The sequence below is a fragment of the Callorhinus ursinus genome, unplaced genomic scaffold (assembly GCF_003265705.2).
Source record: "Callorhinus ursinus isolate GAN/ISIS: 27379988/994484 unplaced genomic scaffold, GSC_fseal_2.0 scaffold37, whole genome shotgun sequence".
Taxonomy (NCBI): domain Eukaryota; kingdom Metazoa; phylum Chordata; class Mammalia; order Carnivora; family Otariidae; genus Callorhinus; species Callorhinus ursinus.
Genome location: NW_027397099.1, coordinates 5,215,656 through 5,232,708, shown reverse-complemented (window position 1 = coordinate 5,232,708; position 17,053 = coordinate 5,215,656). Strand labels below are relative to the sequence as shown.

At 41.4% G+C, this 17,053-nt stretch overlaps 1 protein-coding gene across 2 annotated transcripts in view; it reads left to right on the top strand.

The window, feature by feature from the left end:
* The window catches only part of TANGO6 (transport and golgi organization 6 homolog), a 194,521-nt gene that overhangs the window by 6,368 nt on the left and 171,100 nt on the right, over positions 1–17,053 (top strand). For both annotated transcript variants that reach the window (XM_073880079.1, XM_025888967.2), the window contains exons 2-5: positions 6,870–7,510; positions 9,534–9,650; positions 11,835–11,976; positions 15,818–15,954. In XM_073880079.1, the coding sequence (XP_073736180.1) occupies positions 6,870–7,510; positions 9,534–9,650; positions 11,835–11,976; positions 15,818–15,954 (1,037 nt within the window). The remainder of the gene's footprint in view (positions 1–6,869; positions 7,511–9,533; positions 9,651–11,834; positions 11,977–15,817; positions 15,955–17,053) is intronic.

Here is a 17,053-nt window from a genome sequence, read left to right as displayed (position 1 = left end):
TGTGTATATACATGTACATATTTTAATAACAGGTTCGTAGTGTTCCTTTATTGATCACTTTTCAGAATGATAGTGTCTTAATCTTCAAACGTAACCAGTGAAATAATTTCTTTGTTTTATTATGAGCTAATAGATTTTTTTGTGTATAGGATATGTTTCAAAAATTGTACTCATTTTTTTTTTTTAAGATTTTATTTATTTATTTGACAGAGAGAGACACAGTGAGAGAGGGAACACAAGCAGGGGGAGCGGGAGAGGGAGAAGCAGGCTTCCCGCTGAGCAGGAAGCCCGATGCGGGGCTCGATCCCAGGACCCTGGGATCATGACCTGAGCCCAAGGCAGACGCTTAATGACTGAGCCACCCAGGTGCCCCCTGTACTCATTATTCTTGATACTCAAATTGTCGCCCTTGTGGCTTGTGGGAGCCACTCCAAATTGGCTCTTGGGCTCCTTGACATGACCCTAGTAGTCTTTTTTTTTTTTTTTTTAAAGGTTTTATTTATTTGAGAGAGAGAGAGAGAGAGAGCACAAGCAGGGGAGCAGCAGGTAGAGGGAGAAACAGGCTCCCCGCTGAGCAGGGAGACCCTAGTAGTCTTTGATAGCCTTTTTGTTTTCAGGCATGACAAGATGTCCCAGACTCATCTTACACATTTCTTGCCCCATTCTTGAAAACTGCTGTCTTTAAGGAGAAGTGGTATTTATTTATTTATTAGAGAGTGAGAGAGCATGAGTGGGTGGGGGCGGGAGGGCAGAGAGGCAGAGAGACTCTCAAGCAGCCTCCACACTCAGTGCAGAGCCCAACGCAGGGCTTGATCCTACAACCCTGAGATGAAATCAAGAGTCAGACGCTCAACCTACCGAGCCACCCAGGTGCCCCTAGGGAGAAGTGGTATTTACAGACTATACTATGGACACTAGGCATATTCACTGTCCCTGGTGTCATTGCTTACAGACTTTTTCAATTACTAGGGGTACAAAATATGTGGATTTTCAGAAAACAAAACATAAATCTTACTGATATCCCAATTAAAATGAAATATGATGGAGTTTAAATTTTTCCTAACATTTCATTATGAAAATTTTCAGTCTTACAGAAAAGTAGACAGAATTTTATAGTGAAAACCCATATGCCATGACCAAGATTCTTTCTTTATCACATATTTGTCCACGTAGCCATTCTTCTGTATTTTATATTTTTATATTTGTATTTCTTTTATCTGAAAATACTGGTTCCAATGAAATTAATGACACTTATTTCATATATATATATACACACATATATACACACACACATCTGTAAGTATGCTTAACACATTCACCCACATGCATATAATATTTTAAAATAACAAATCCTATATCACCATCATCAACAAACCTACTTATTTTAGGGGATTTTTGTTTGTTTGTTGTCCTCAGGATGTATAAAGTTCTTTTTTTAAGGATTTTATTTTTATTTTTATTTTTTTAAAGATTTTATTTATTTATTTGAGAGAGAGAGAATGAGAGATAGAGAGCACGAGACGGAAGAGAGAGGGAGAAGCAGACCCCCTGCTGAGCAGGGAGCCCGATGTGGGACTCGATCCCGGGACTCCAGGATCATGACCCGAGCCAAAGGCAGTCGCTTAACCAACTGAGCCACCCAGGCGCCCAAGGATTTTATTTTTAAGTAATCTCTGTACCCATTGTGGGGCCTGAACTCACAACCCCGAGATCAAGAGTCACACACTCTACCAACTGAGCCACCCAGGTGCTCCTAAAGTTCTATATTTCAAGTCACTTGAAATAATTCTCTGTATTTATGCTGCTAACTTGGTATAGAGCAGGAGTCTGCATACTTTTTCTGTAAAGGAGCAAACGGTATATATTTTGGGCTTTGTGACCCATATAGTTGTTACAGTTACTCAGTTCTGCTGTTGTGGCTTGAAAGCAGCCATAGATAATATATAAATAAATGGGCATGACTATGTTCCAATAAAACTTTATGGAAAACGTGGTGGCCAGATTTAATCTGCAGATCGTAGTTTGACAAGCTTGAACGTAAAGTACCAGAGTTATTAGATCCATTTGTATGCTTTTGATTTTTAGGAATTATTTTGAAAAAAAATTTTAATTTTTTTAACTATGAAAAACATATATAGGGTTCCAAAACAAAAACTCTAAAACTGGATAACTTTGTCCCTAGTTCCTTCCCACTGTTCTCTTCTCTCTGTACATAACTCATTTTACTTTTTAATTTGTTCTTTCACTGCCTTTTGGACAATAAAAGCAAATGTATTTTATATTTGTTTCCTTCTTACACAAAAGGTAGCATATGGTAGACATTCTTTTATACCTTACTTTTAATATTTAATATGTCTTAGAGATTACTACATAGGGGTTCACAGCAATTTTCCTCTTTTACAAGCATGCCATTATCTGGATATACTATTGTTTATTAGTCAGTTCTCTTTTAATGGACATATGGGTTGTCTCAAGTGTTTTGTTTTGTTTTAAAGATTTTATTTATTTGACAGAGAGAGACACAGTGAGAGAGGGAACACAAGCAGGGGGAGTGGGAGAGGGAGAAGGAGGCTTCCCACAGAGCAGGGAGCCCGACATGGGGCTCGATCCGAGGACCCTGGGATCATGACCTGAGCGGAAGGCAGCCGCTTAACGACTGAACCACCCAGGCGCCCCTCAGGTGTTTTGTAAATACAAGAAGCACTACAATGAATAGCCTTGTGTATGTGTCATTTTGCATTTTTGCCTGTGTACTTATCTGTAGGATAGATTCCTAAAAAGTGGGATTGCTGGGCCAAACGTTAAATACGTATGTAATTTTGCTAGATATTGCCAAATTGCTCTCTTCAAGAATGTTACCATTTTCGTTTCTTCCAGCAATGTATGACAGTGCGTGATTTCCCAAAACCTTGCCACATAATGTGTTATAAAACTTTTGGATTTTAGCCAGTTGATAAATGGGAAGTGTTATTTCAGTATAGTTTTAATTTACTTTTCTGTTACGAGCAAGGTTGATCATATTTTTATGTTTAGAAGTCATTTGCATTTCTTTTTCTGTAAAGTGTTCATATCTTTTGCTCATATAGTATTTCATACACTGTTCACTTTATTTTTTTTTTAAGGATTTTATTTATTTATTTGACAGAGAGAGAGAAAGTGCACAAACAGGGGGAGCAGCAGACAGAGGGAGAAACAGGCTCCCTGCTGAGCAAGGAGCTCAACATGGGACTTGATCCCAGGACCCTGGGACCATGACCTGAGCTGGAGGCAGATACTTAACCCACTGAGCCACCCAGGTGTCCCACCCCTCTATTCACTTTAGAATGTATTTAATGAACATGTCGTTAAATAATATTCAATGAAACTTTTTTATTTTTAAATGTGGGGCTCGAACTTACCACCCCAAGATCAAGAGTCAGATGCTATCCCAACTGAGCCAGCCAGGCGCCCCTTGACATAACTTAATGGCGACAAATATTCCATTATTCATTCATTCAACTACTACCTATTTTGAACAAATACTACATTATCTGACAGGCCTTGTTCCAGGCAAGGAGAATACAACAATGAACAAAACAGAGCAACATTCCTGTCCTCAAACAGGTTTTATTCTAGTTGGTGAAGAGATAATAAATAATAAAATACTACACTTACATATAGTATGTTAGGTACAGGTAGACAGTTATTTACTCATCCAATCTCCTGTTACTGAATGAATATTTCTCATTTTACATTATTATAAGTAATGCACTGCTGAGCACTCTTATTTTTTTTAAAGATTTTATTTTTATTTACTTGACAGAGAACATGAGAGAGGGAACGCAAGCAGGGGGAGTAGGAGAGAGAGAAGCAGGCTTCCCATCGAGCAGGGAGCCTGATGTGGGGCTCTATCCCAGGACCCTGGCATCATGACCTGAGCCGAAGACAGGCGCCCCTGCTGAGCACTCGTTTAGTTATCATTCCATTTTAATCCTTTCTAATTTGTTTCTTAGAAGGTGTTTTAAGTTGTTTTTTTTTTTTAAAGATTTTTTATTTATTTGAGAGAGAGAGAGAATGAGAGAGAGCACGAGAGGGAAGAGGGTCAGAGGGAGAAGCAGACTCCCCGCCAAGCAGGGAGCCCGATGTGGGACTCGATCCCGGGACTCCAGGATCATGACCTGAGCCGAAGGCAGTCGCTTAACCGACTGAGCCACCCAGGCGCCCTTAAGTTCAGTTTTGAAGTGTGTTACTTCTTGTATTCATTTACATTGTCAGCATTTTATTATGGTTTTCTAACCGTAACCCTCCATTTTGCATTGTATTTTTAGTAGTTGTCCTGGAATCACAATACACGTCCTCAATTTTTCTAATTTTTAATTAGAATTAATATTGATACTACCTCACATAACAGTTATGAACCTTGCAACTCTAAGGGTCATTTTATTTTATTTATTTTTTTAAAGATTCTATTTATTTATTTGACAGAGAGCAGGAGAGCACAGGCAGGGAGAATGAAGAGGGAGAGGGAGAAGCAGGCTCCCCGCTGAGCAGAGAGTCTGATGTGGGCCTCCATCCCAGGGCCCCGGGATCATGACCTGAGCCGAAGTACAAAGTTATTAGATCCATTTGTATGTTTTTGATTTTTAGGAATTATTTTGAAAAAAATTTTTACTTAATTTTTTTAACTATGAAAAACATATATAGGGTTCCAAAACAAAAACTCTAAAACTGGATAAATTTGTCCCTAGCTCTTCCCCACTGTTCTCTCTGTACATAACTCATTTTACTTTTTAATTTGTTCTTTCACTGCCTTTTGGACAATAAAGCAAATAATGTATTTTATATTTGTTTCCTTTCTTACACAAAAGGTAGCGTATGATAGATGTTCGGGATCATGACCTGAGCCGAAAGCCTAACCAGCTGAGCCACCCAGGTGCCCCTAAGGGTCATTTTATAGCTCCCATACCCCAACTTGGGCTTTATGCTATGATTTTTTTTTAAAGATTTAATTTATATATTTGAGAGAGAGCACAGACGGAGAGGGAAAGTGAGAGGGAGAAGCAAACTCCCCGTTGCGCAGAGAGCTGGGCGTGAGGCTCGATCCCAGGACCCAGAGATCATGACCTGAGCTGAAGGTAGACACTTAACCAACTGAGCCACCCAAGCACCTCTATGCTACTATGATTTTCATGTTTATTATATCTATAGAAGTTATAAATCCCATTTTATAGATTTTGCCTTAGACATATATGTATTTGAAGAAATTAAGAGAAAAATTCGTCTTTTATATTTACCTACATATTTACTATTTCTGAGGTTCTTCATTCCTTCCTGAAGATCCCAGTTTCCATCTAGTATTATTTTCCTTCAGCTTGAAGAATTTGCTTTACCATTTGTTTGTAGTGCAAGCCTGCTGACAGTTCTCTTGGTTTTCCTTGATCTGAAACGTCTTTATTTTCATTTTTGAAGGTTATTTTTACTAGATCTAGAATTCCGAGTTGACATTTTTAAAATTTTTTTGAGAAAGTGTCGTAAGCAGTGGGGGAGGGGCAAAGGGAGAGAGAGAATCTTTTTTTTTTTTTTTTTTTACGGTTTTATTATTTATTTGAGAGAGAGAGGGCGGTGGAAGGGGCAGAGGGAGAGGGCCAAGTGGACTACATGCTGAGCATGGAGCCTGATGCAGGGCTCGATCTCACCACCCTGAGATCATGACCTGAGCCAAAACCAAGAGTCTGTTGCTTAACTAATGGAGCCACCCAGGCGCCCTGGTGGAGAGAGAACCTTAAGCAGGCTCCATACCCAGTGAGGGGCCCGACATGGGGCTCCTTTTCACGACCCTGAGATGACGACCCTGAGATCATGACCTGAGCCAAAATCAAGAGTTGGACACTTGACTGAGTCACCCTGGTGCCCCTCACTATTTTAAAGATGCTTTTCTACCATCTTTTAGCAGTCATTGTTCATAAGTTCACAGTCATTCACAGCGTCATCCCTCGTATATAGTGCTTCATATTTTTCTGTCTGCTTCCAAGATTTTCTCTGTCTCTCTGGTTTTAACAATTGCTATAATGTGATTTTCTTTTTACTTATCCTGATACTTAGAGGGTCAACATGGGCTGGGGATACAAATTTTGTAGTTGGTAGCTTATAGGTGGTTTTTAAAGACATGGGCCTGGAGAAGATCCTCGAGGAAGAGAGTGCAGAACTCAGGAGAAGCCCTGGTGGAGAAGGAACCGGCAGTGGGTGGGATGGCCCTTTAGGCCCTTGAGGCCCTTGAGGCCCTTGAGAGATGGGTGTGTTTCAAGGAGGGAGTTGTTCTGAGCATTTAAGGCTCCTTCACCAGTAGAGGGCAGAAAAGACCATTTTAGGAAGGGTCGGGGGTAGGAATTGAAAATAGATATTTTGTCGGGGAAAGGTGATTAAATGAATCCCTCTGAACCTAGGACTGTATTTTGTGATACAGTCCCATGAGGGAAGAGACTTTGTTTTGTTCAGTGCTTTATCCCTGGCACCTAGAACAGTTTGAATGAATCTTCTGTGGTAAATATTCAGCCTTTTATTTTTCAGTTCTGGCTACAGTTCAGGCCCAGTAAGATGACTAGACATGGCCTCTGCCCTCAGAACACATGGGAAATAGAAACAAACTAGATGAAGTATAATGTGTTAGGTACATCATTCTAACTACATCCCAGAGTACTTTGGGAAGGCAGAAAATGTGGTCTTGATTTCTGGCTATGCTTGGATGGCACAACTGGGGGAGGCTTTCCAGGGGCAATGACATCTGGGCCAGGCCCCAGAGGATGAGCTGGAGTGGGGAAGGCATTCCACACAGAGCGAAGTACAGTTTGTTTCCCATGTATGTGATCCTTTTTTTTTTTTTCCTTCAAAAGAATCAGACTCAGGTTCACTACAGATCACAAAACATGATGTCCTGTTGGTTACTTTAAATTCTAACCTGTCTGCTTTGGAGGACAAATTGCTGAAGGATCCTCACTGGAAGAAACTCAAATTCCTAAGGGATGAAATTGCTAATAAGGCAGAATGGCCACAAAACTCTGTGGATGTCACCTGGACTTTTACCTCTCAAGCCTTGTTGTTGCTGTTGTGCTTGAAGGAAACCATGATCCACCTTGCAGCTGATTTCAGTCCAGGCAAACCCAACCTGAGGACTCCAGAAGCTGCTCCTGCCCTGAGCCCGGACACACTTAGTATCTCCCAGCAGAAGACTGTCCAGTCAGCCTTGCAGTTTGTAGTTACCTTGGGTGTCTGCCCCTATCTCATGCCTGGAGTTGGAGTCCCTTTGAGATGCAGAACTGAGTTTGGGGCCATCGTTCAGAATGTGGTGTGTCTCGATGCTCCTCCTCATGCAGCCCAGAGACTGTACAGCAGTTGCAGGGTTCTTCTAAATGTTGCACGTCACACATCTCTGGGGAGCTTGATTTTCTGCCGCCATTTTGGGGATATTGCTGCAGGTCTGTGCCAGCTGGGATTCTGTCCAACCAAGAGAAAACCACTAAAGCCTGAGGAAGAGGTAAACACACATTGAGTGTGTGTGTGTGTGTGTGTGTCTTTGTGAATGTGTATATATTTGTATGTGTGGTTATAAAAGATGGCTCTTGGTTCTTTGGAAAAGGGTTGTTGGAAAGACCTAGAATTCCTCTTGAATGCCAAAGCATATCTAGTGGCCAAATGAATCTTTTTAGATGGCTGGAGCTTCATTTATTAGATGCTCATCCTTAGCACGCTTAGAGAGTCCATTTCGCCTGTTTCTTCTTGTCATTTTGTGACAACTATTGCAGGCTCTTTGAGTCTGTTTCTTTTCTTTCTCTCTCTCTCTTTTTTTTTTTTTTTTTTGCCTCTGTTTCTTTTTTCATAAAATGTGTATAATGATACCTGCCTTGGAAAGTGGTTGTGAGGATTAAGGATAATGTGTGTAAAGTACCTAGCCCAATCCCCAGTAGTGCTCATCAAAAAGTAATTACTACTAATATTAGTTTTAAACTATTCATCTCTCCTTCATTAAGTTCTTGGGAAGATTAAATGAAATGAAGTAGGTAAAGCACTGGGTACACTGCATAATTCAATCAGTGTTCGTTGTTATTATTAGCTGTTAGGGGTATTGGCCTGTTTTTTTGCTGACATAGTAAGGATTTGAGTACCTGGATTGTAAAGGTGCTGTGGAGGCTACAGAAGCATAAGACATGAACTGAAGAGACAAATATATACACATTCACTAAGACACACACACACTCAATGTGTGTTTACCTCTTCCTCAGCGTAGCAGGGACTACTAGTCCCTCATGAGAAGGCCGCCAGCCTCAGGATAGGAGCCTGGCCAGAAGTTAAGGTATAAATGTATCGAAGGTCAGTGTGTCTCGGATGTGGGCTAATTCCTTAGCCCTTGCAGCCAGATCCATAATGCCCACCCACCTCATTTCTCTGTCACCTCTCTGTGTCACCCTGTAATCTTGTGTCTTTTCTGTTTGCTCTCTTTTCTATTTTCTTTCCTGCCTATGTTCACAAACATTTGTCTAAAAGCTCCTATCATCCGAGCAGTGACATGAAATTGTCAGCTCCCCCAGGGGCATCATGTTATGGGGAGCAGGGCACTGTGCTCTTTACTACAGGGTGTGAGTTTTGGCATTTCTATCCGTGCCTACTGCCTCCAGTTCTCTGAGATAGGAGGGTTCTGGGTTCACAGGTCTTATTACTATTACCTAAGCAGTGCCCCAGAGTGTCGAGCAGGAGGGAGAAAAGGGAAGCACAGAGAAAGGACCAAGTAGAAGGGCAAGAGAAGTTGACAGAAGGGGAAACACAGAGGGTGCATGTTTTGCAGCTGGGCAAGTCCCAGCATTATGAGCTGCGCTAAGCAGTGCATGTGCTTCACATTGCTAAATGGTAATGGGCACAATCCTGACTGCTTTACTGAGTTACTGAGGGGAACGGTACTGTTGAGGTTCAAGGGGACCCAACAAATAGCACCCCTCTTTGCTGCCCAGCTTCTGAATGAGTTAAAAGCTAACCAATTAAGTGAGATGAAGACTCAAAATGTCATCTCTATTGCTCCTAAGTGCAAAGTTGGGGATATAGCTTATTGATGGAGACAGTTGGGTTTCCTAACTGCATTCCAGAGCTACACACGCTTACTACTCACCCAGTTTTAAGGAGTGCTGGGAAACTATAGCACCTTCTGCTCCCCCCGTGACAGGGGATATGCCTCTGTAAAATCTACAGCAAGGAAGAGCAGAGCAGAACATGCACTTGCTCCCAAGACATAGAAGAGGAACGAGCCAAGTTGTACATGCCAACACTCACCAGTAAGTAAGTTTATTCCAAACTCACCAATAAGGTAAGTGCCTTAGATCTCCTGCCCAGAAGTGAGTGAGGGGATACAGAGGAGGCCAGGAGCGTTTTAGTCTTAATACTTCCTCCATGTGGAAGAGAGTCAAGAGGAGAAAGAAGCCTGCTCTCCTGTCCTCTCATCAGTGTTTTTGTACAGCATTGTAAACATTACCTTCTATTGCCTGCTAAAGCCAAGTACATGTTTCTTTTAGGTTTTAACAGAAGAGGAAAGAACGCTATCTAGGGAGGCCTTGAGAGACATCTTGGATCAAGTGTATCAACCATTAGCAGTCCGAGAATTACTTATCCTCCAGGGAGGACCACCCCAGGTATTCAGGCCTGGGGACTCTTGTGGGTGAATCATTAATGATAATGTGCAGGGTGTTGTCTTTTCCTGGGAAATTTGATAATCTAGTTGAGTCTTCGATTATTTGTAAAACTAAGTTACACTGACCCTTAGGATAATTTTTTTTTTTCAAGATTTTATTTTTAAATAATCTCTACACCCAGCGTGGGGCTTGAAACTACAACCCCAAGATCAAGAGTTGAATGCTCTAACAACTGAGCCAGCCAGGCACCCTGACCTTTAGGGTAATTTTTTTTTTTTAAAGATTTTATTTATTTATTTGACAGGCAGAGACAGTGAGAGGGAACACAAGCAGGGGGAGTGGGAGAGGGAGAAGCAGGCTTTCCCACTGAGCAGGGAGCCCAACGCGGGGCTTGATCCCAGGACCGGGATCATGACCTGAGCCGAAGGCAGACGCTTAATGACTGAGCCACCCAGGCACCCCCTGTCAGGATAATTTTTAAGGATTTTTCTGTTAATGGAATGATGGCCACTTTTTCCAAGAATATGGCCATTTTATTTGTTTATTTTGAATTTTTGTTCATTATTTATCTATTTTTTATTTTTTTAAAGATTTTATTTATTTATTTGAGAGAGAGAGAGAATGAGAGAGGGAGAGCATGAGAGGGAAGAGGGTCAGAGGGAGAAGCAGACTCCCCGCCGAGCAGGGAGCCTGATGCGGGACTCGATCCCGGGACTCCAGGATCATGACCTGAGCCGAAGGCAGTCGCCCAACCAACTGAGCCACCCAGGCGCCCTGTTCATTTTTTAAATTTAACTAGAATATGGCAATTTTATTAAAAATATATTTTATTCATTCTGAAACTGGAACTCCTTTTTTTTAATACTAAAATTTGGCTGTTTGACAATACATTCTTCTGGCAGAAATATTTAGACATCTTATTCTTTGAATGGAATATATATAGTCAAGACATTAATATTAGGTCTATCATTGGGACTGTTTTTATCTCCTTTGTTTGAAAACACAATAGTATATATTCTGCTAGGTATAAGATAGTTCCTTTTTTCCTTAAAAATAATTACTTATCTGAATGTTTTAATTTGATGTAGATGGAGTTACCTACTTGCTTATAGTATCTACCTTTAGTTATGACTATAGCTGAGTGAAGAGTGAGGGGCCAAAGGAATTAGTGGTAAGTCAGGTACAAGGACCAGCTGAAGCTGGGTACAAATAGATCTCCTAGATTAAGTCATTTTCAGCTCATCTCTAGAATATTACTGTAGCCTCCCATGGAGCCCCTCTGGCCTCACACTCCACTTCTCTGGATGTCTCCACAGTTTGCCAGATTAAATCAATGCATTATTAAGAGCATGGTGAAAAGCAGAGGCTCTGGAGGTCCGCACACCCCAGCATGCAGTTATGTGAATTAGTAAACCTTTCCATCCCTTAGTTTCCTTAATGATAGGATAGTAACTCCTGCAAGTCTGTTTTGAGATTACGTGAGAGTTATTTAGCACAGCGCCTGGCAAATTATAACCCCCTCAATAAGTGGTAATTATTAGTCCTCCTTAAATAAAAGAGAGAGGACAGGCTAGTTAGGATTAAATGTTTCTGTCACTAATTGTTATGTTCACATAGTTACATACCACGATTAACAGCAACATAGTTCACATTCTAGACCCAAAACAAGAGACCTCAAGTCTCTTTTGTTCATGGTGGCTCCACAAAGCTCTCAAAAAGGAGTGCTTGAAGAAATTCGACTCTTTTTTGAAACGGCTGTGCCCCAAGGAGTCAGAGTAGCTGAGACCATGGAGGCAAGGACTAGCATGCCCTCTTACTGTCACGACCTGTACTCTTAGTGGTGACTAATGTTCATAGGACTCTTGTATGGAAGCTAGATTTGATTGGAAGGACTTCAGAGATTGGTTACATCTACTTTGTGTTTCTAAAATCTATACTTTATTCCCCTATGTGTTTGTCTATTTCTGGGTTTGAAATTTCACTTGAAGTTTCATGGTATCTCTACTTTCTTAGAAGTGATGCTGAAGGAGGTTTCTTTTTGGAAAAAAATGCCGCTCTCCTAAGTCTGTTTATCATACTGTTAATTGTCAGTATGACTCAGTATATATTTACATATTTTAATGACTTCTACACATCTATCTATTTCACTGACACTGAATTCATGTCTTTTCCTTCCTTTTTCAGTCCTGCACTGATGAGAAGACACAAGTTAGGTGTCGGGCCCCAGCTTGGCTTCGGCGTCTATGTGGGCAGCTGCTCTCTGAAAGGTTGATGAGACCCAGTGGTGTTCAGGCAGTAGTCCGGGGCATTCTGGAAGGAGCAGGTGGTAAGAAATAAAATGTTTCTTTTACTTTGGTATCCAGTTTCCTTCGGGTCAGGGTCTTGAGCATTTGACTGTAAGACCTGATTGTGACTAATCTCTGCCTTTGTGGAGATTGAGGAGGTTAGATTTGGAGATGAAACCTTAATGAACTTCTTTTTCACAGAAATTCATTCTCTTGCCATTTTTCTAAAACAGTATTTTTTTTCTAAAACTGCTTATAGGGCACCTGGGTGGCTCAGATGGTTAAGTGTCTGCCTTCAGCTCAGGTCACGATCTCCGGGTCCTGGGATCGAGCCCAGGACTAATTCTCTCCCAGTTGTTTAAGTCTCCTTTCACTGTATTTGAATACACTCAATATTCTATTGATTTGATCTTCTTGGGGACATCTCTCCCTGAGTCTTCTCTAATCTGGACTAGTTCTTTCTTTCTTTCTTTTTTTTTTTAAAGATTTTATTTATTTGTTTGACAGAGAGAGAGAGACAGCGAGAGCAGGAACACAAGCAGGGGAGAGGGTCAGAGGGAGAAGCAGGCTTCCCGCCGAGCAGGGAGCCCGATGTGGGACTCGATCCCAGGACCCTGGAATCATGACCTGAGCCAAAGGTAGACGCTTAACGACTGAGCCACCCAGGCGCCCTGGACTAGTTATTTCTTGCACAGCAGACCTCCTGGGATCTCCCTTTACCTTTATTTTTTTGTTTTTATTTATTTATTCATTTTTAAAGATTTTATTTATTTATTTGACAGAGAGAGACACAGCAAGGGAGGGAACACAAGCAGGGGGCGTGGGAGAGGGAGAAGCAGGCTTCCCGCCAAGCAGGGAGCCCATGTGGGGCTCGATCCCAGGACCCCAGCATCATGACCTGAGCCGAAGGCAGACGCTTAACGACTGAGCCACCCAGGCGCCCCTCCCTTCACCTTTAAATCCTGGTGATTCCTTTCCCTGTCTTTTGTGTTTAGTCCCTTATCTCCCATATCCCATGTACATTCATTTCCTCTTGCTCCTGTAACCAATTACCACACACTTAGTGGCTTTTTGGTGGAAACGACATTTATACTGAGCCCTCAAGGCTGAATAAGAATTTATTAGTTGAAGAGTGAGAGAAGACTGACTAACATAGGCAGAGAGAATAGCATGTATGAAGGAACTGACACAGAAAAAGCATAGTGTTTTTGAATAAGGTTCAGTGTGGGTGAGGGCAGAGTGTGGGGTTCAGGATTTTGAACTTTATTCTGAGGGCAATGAGAAGCCATTGGAAGGTTTTAAGAAGGAGAGAGGTATGATCAGATGTACGTTTTAGGAATGTCTATCTGGATGTATTGTGAGGAATCGGTTGGGTAAGAGCAGAAGGAGGGAGATCAGTTAAGAAGCAGTCATCTGAGAGATCACAATGGCTTGGATCAATGCAGTGGCCATAGAGATGGAGAGAAATGAATGACTGTAAGAGGTATTTAAGAGGTAGCATTGCCAGGGGTACCTGGGTGGCTCAGTAGGTTAGGCATCTGACTCTTGATTTTGGCACAGGTCATGGTCACACAGTCATGGAATTGGGCCCCGGGTTGGGCTCAGCGCTCAGTGTGGAGTTTGCCTCAGACTCTTTCTCCCTCTTGCTCTGCCCTGCACCCTACTTGTGTGCTCGCGCACGCACGCGCGTTCTCTCTCTCAGTTAAGTAAGTAGTTTAAAAAAAGAGGTAGCATTGTCAGAACTTAATGAAGGGCTGGATATGTGGGGAGGAAAGAGGAGAGACAGAAGAATCAATCTTGACTTCCCATTTCTAGCGGCTAATGTACCTTGGTCCTGTCAGACAAAGGTGAGGTCAGTGTGGTAGGCAAACATTGATAGATTTGGTCTAGAGTGGCTATAATGTTGCCTCCTCAATTCTGACAAGTTATCAGTTATCTGAGAGAAGTTGCCATGTGCAAATAGGTCCTTGCAAATCTTTTTCTGAAGAAAAGTTAGAGTTCACCCAAGGTCATGCAAATTGGAGAGCTGCTATAAACATTTAGAGCCCTATTTTTGCTATGAGCTTTTTCTCCCTCTACTTATGCATGTATATATTTTTCTGTTATCTATTTAAATCTTGTTTCTTCTCAACTGATTTGAGGCAATTTATATTTACTCACACATTTGCCATTTCTGGTGTTCTTCATTTCTTTGTGTAGATCTAAATTTTAATTCAAATTTCCTTCTGCCTGAAGAACTTTAGCATTTCTTATAGTGCAGGTCTGCTGGCAGTGAATTCCTTTGGCTTTTATTTATCTGAAAAAGTCTTATTTCACCTTCCTTTTTTGAAAATATTTTTGTTATCATTTTTGTCTTCGTTCCTCTGTATATGATGTATCTTTTTTTCCTCTGGTTGCTTTTAAGTTTTTACTCCTTGTCAGTGGTTTTTAGAAATTTGTTAATGGTATGCCTTGGTGTGGATGATTTTCTTCATGTTTCTTCTGCTTAATGTTTCTTGAGCTTGTTAGAGCTGAGAATTTATAGTTTTTGTCATATTTGGAAATTGCTCAGACATTGTCTTCAAATATTTTTTTCTATCCTCTCTTCTCTCTCTCTTTAAAACTTTTTTATTTTTTTAAAGTACAAGCCCCAATGTGGGGCTCAAACTCACGACCACCCAGATCAAGAGTCATGTGCTCTACCCACTGAGCCAGTGAGGTGCCCCTCTTCTTTCTTTTTGTAATTTGATGCACACCTAATATTATGCTTAATGTACTCCTATAAGTTACTAATGCTCTATGTTTTTTTGTTTTGTTTTTCAGTCTTCTTTCTGTGTTTCATCTTGGGTAATTTCTATTGCTATGTGTTCAGGTTTATTGATTTTTTTCTTCTGCAGTATCTAATCTGCTGTTAATCCCATCCAGTATATTTTTCATTACAGGTATTTTCTTTCTTTCTTTCAGTTTTTTTTTTTTTTTTAAAGACTTTATCTATTTATTTGACAGAGAGAGGGAACACAAGCAGGGGGAGTGGGAGGAGAAGCAGGCTTCCTGCTGAGCAGGGAGCCCGATGCGGGGCTCCATCCCAGGACCCTGGGATTGTGACCTGAGTCGAAGGCAGACACTCAGTGACTGAGCCACCCAGGCGCCCTAAGATTTTATTTATTTATTTGAGAGAGAGAGAGAGAGAGAGATCACACAAGTGGGGAGGCGGGTAAAGCTAGAGGGAGAAGCACACTCCCCACTGGGCAGGGAGCCTGATGCAGGGGATCATGACCTGAGCCGAAGACAGATGCTTAACTGACTGAGCCACCCAGGCCTCCCACACATATTTTCTTTTTCATTAATTTTCATTAATTGCATTAATCCATTTCTCTCATCATGATCTTTCTTTACCTTCTCGGAAATAAGGAGTAAATTTGTAAAACTGTTTTAGTGTCCTTGTTTCTGAATTTTGTTGTGTCTGTTTTAACGGGTCTTTTTCTATGATTTTTCGTCAGGGTTATGGGTCATACTTTCTTGCTTCTTTGCATGCCTTGTAACTTTTTGTTATTGAGATATTACTCACATACCATCAATCCACTTTTTAAAACAGTACAGGTCAGTGGTTTTTGGTATATTCACAAAGTTGTACACCCATCACCAAAATATAATTCCAAAACATTTGTATCCTCCCACTGCCCCCAGCTTATTAAACTTAGGTCGATAATAACATTACAATGATTAAGTGCTCCTTTTTCCTCCAAACTTCCCAGAAACCAGCATGGAAAGTGCAGAGGGGTAGATTATCTTATAAAAGAAATACATAATTACCAGTAGTGAGAAAACACTTTTTTGCCGAGATTTTAAGGACCATATGGGGGAACTGGTATGAGTTTTGACATCTCTGTCCGTCGCTGACAGCTGGGGCGGCTGGCGGGAGTGACGGCGCGGCAGCAGCTGCTGACTGGAAGAAGTGTGACCTGATTGCCCAGATTCTGGCCTCTTGCCCCCAGCAGGCTCTTTCACTAGACGATTACCACAGGGATGTCTGCCCGCAGGTAAACAACTTGGTTTTCACTGTGTGACGACTATCTGCTTGCTCACACAAAGGGGACTTTAATGTTTCTTTGATGGGGAGGTAAAAGCAACATAATATGTACGTTTACTGCTCAGTGAGGGGCCTTGTTAATGAGTGAATAAACACCTGTGTGTGAGACCTGCCTAATTGTTAGGTTTGAGAACGCCTCCCCTTTGTCAAATGAGTAGTCCCGCTAGCTCTCGGAGCTGAAATGTGAAACTGAAATTTCATCTTGTTCATTATCTTTTCTGTGTGTTTTTAATTAGTTAAAAAAAAAGGTATTAAGTAAACAAAGTAAATTAACATGGTATACAATTTTTTTTTTAAAGATTTTATTTATTTATTTGAGAGAGAATGAGAGATAGATAGCACAAGAGGGAAGAGGGTCAGAGGGAGAAGCAGACTCCCTGCTGAGCAGGGAGCCCGATGCGGGACTCGATCCCGGGACTCCAGGGTCATGACCTGAGCCGAAGGCAGTCGCTTAACCAACTGAGCCACCCAGGCGCCCCAACATGGTATACAATTTAAAAAGCACAGAAGAGTAAGCAAAAATAAATCTTCCTTGGGATGCCTGGGTGGCTCAGTGGGTTAAGCATTTGCTAGAGAGAAGTTTTTTTTTAAGATTTTATTTATTTATTTATTTATTTGAGAGAGAGAGAGAGAGAGAGAGAGAGAGGGCGCGCGCACACACGCACAAGCACAAGCAGAGGGTGCGGCAGAGGGGAGGGAGAGAATCTTTCAAGCAGGCTCCCGGCTGAGCAAGGAACCCGAGGGGGCACTCGATCCCAGGACCCTGGGGTCATGACCGGAGCCAAAGGCAGACGCTTGACCGACTGAGCCACCCAGGTGTCCCTAGAAATGCAATTTTCTATTGACTGCTTATACTAGGGTATACAACTCATAGGCACTGGAGAACTATATTTATATTTGAGAATAAAATAGATTCCTTTGTGGGATAGTTCAGGCATGACAGGTTCTTCAGACCCTAAATATATTTATATGCCTTGATTCAGAAATTTCATTTGGTAGCGCTATTTATAATAGCAATTTTTTCTTAAGTTCTTAATTTTTAAAAAAAA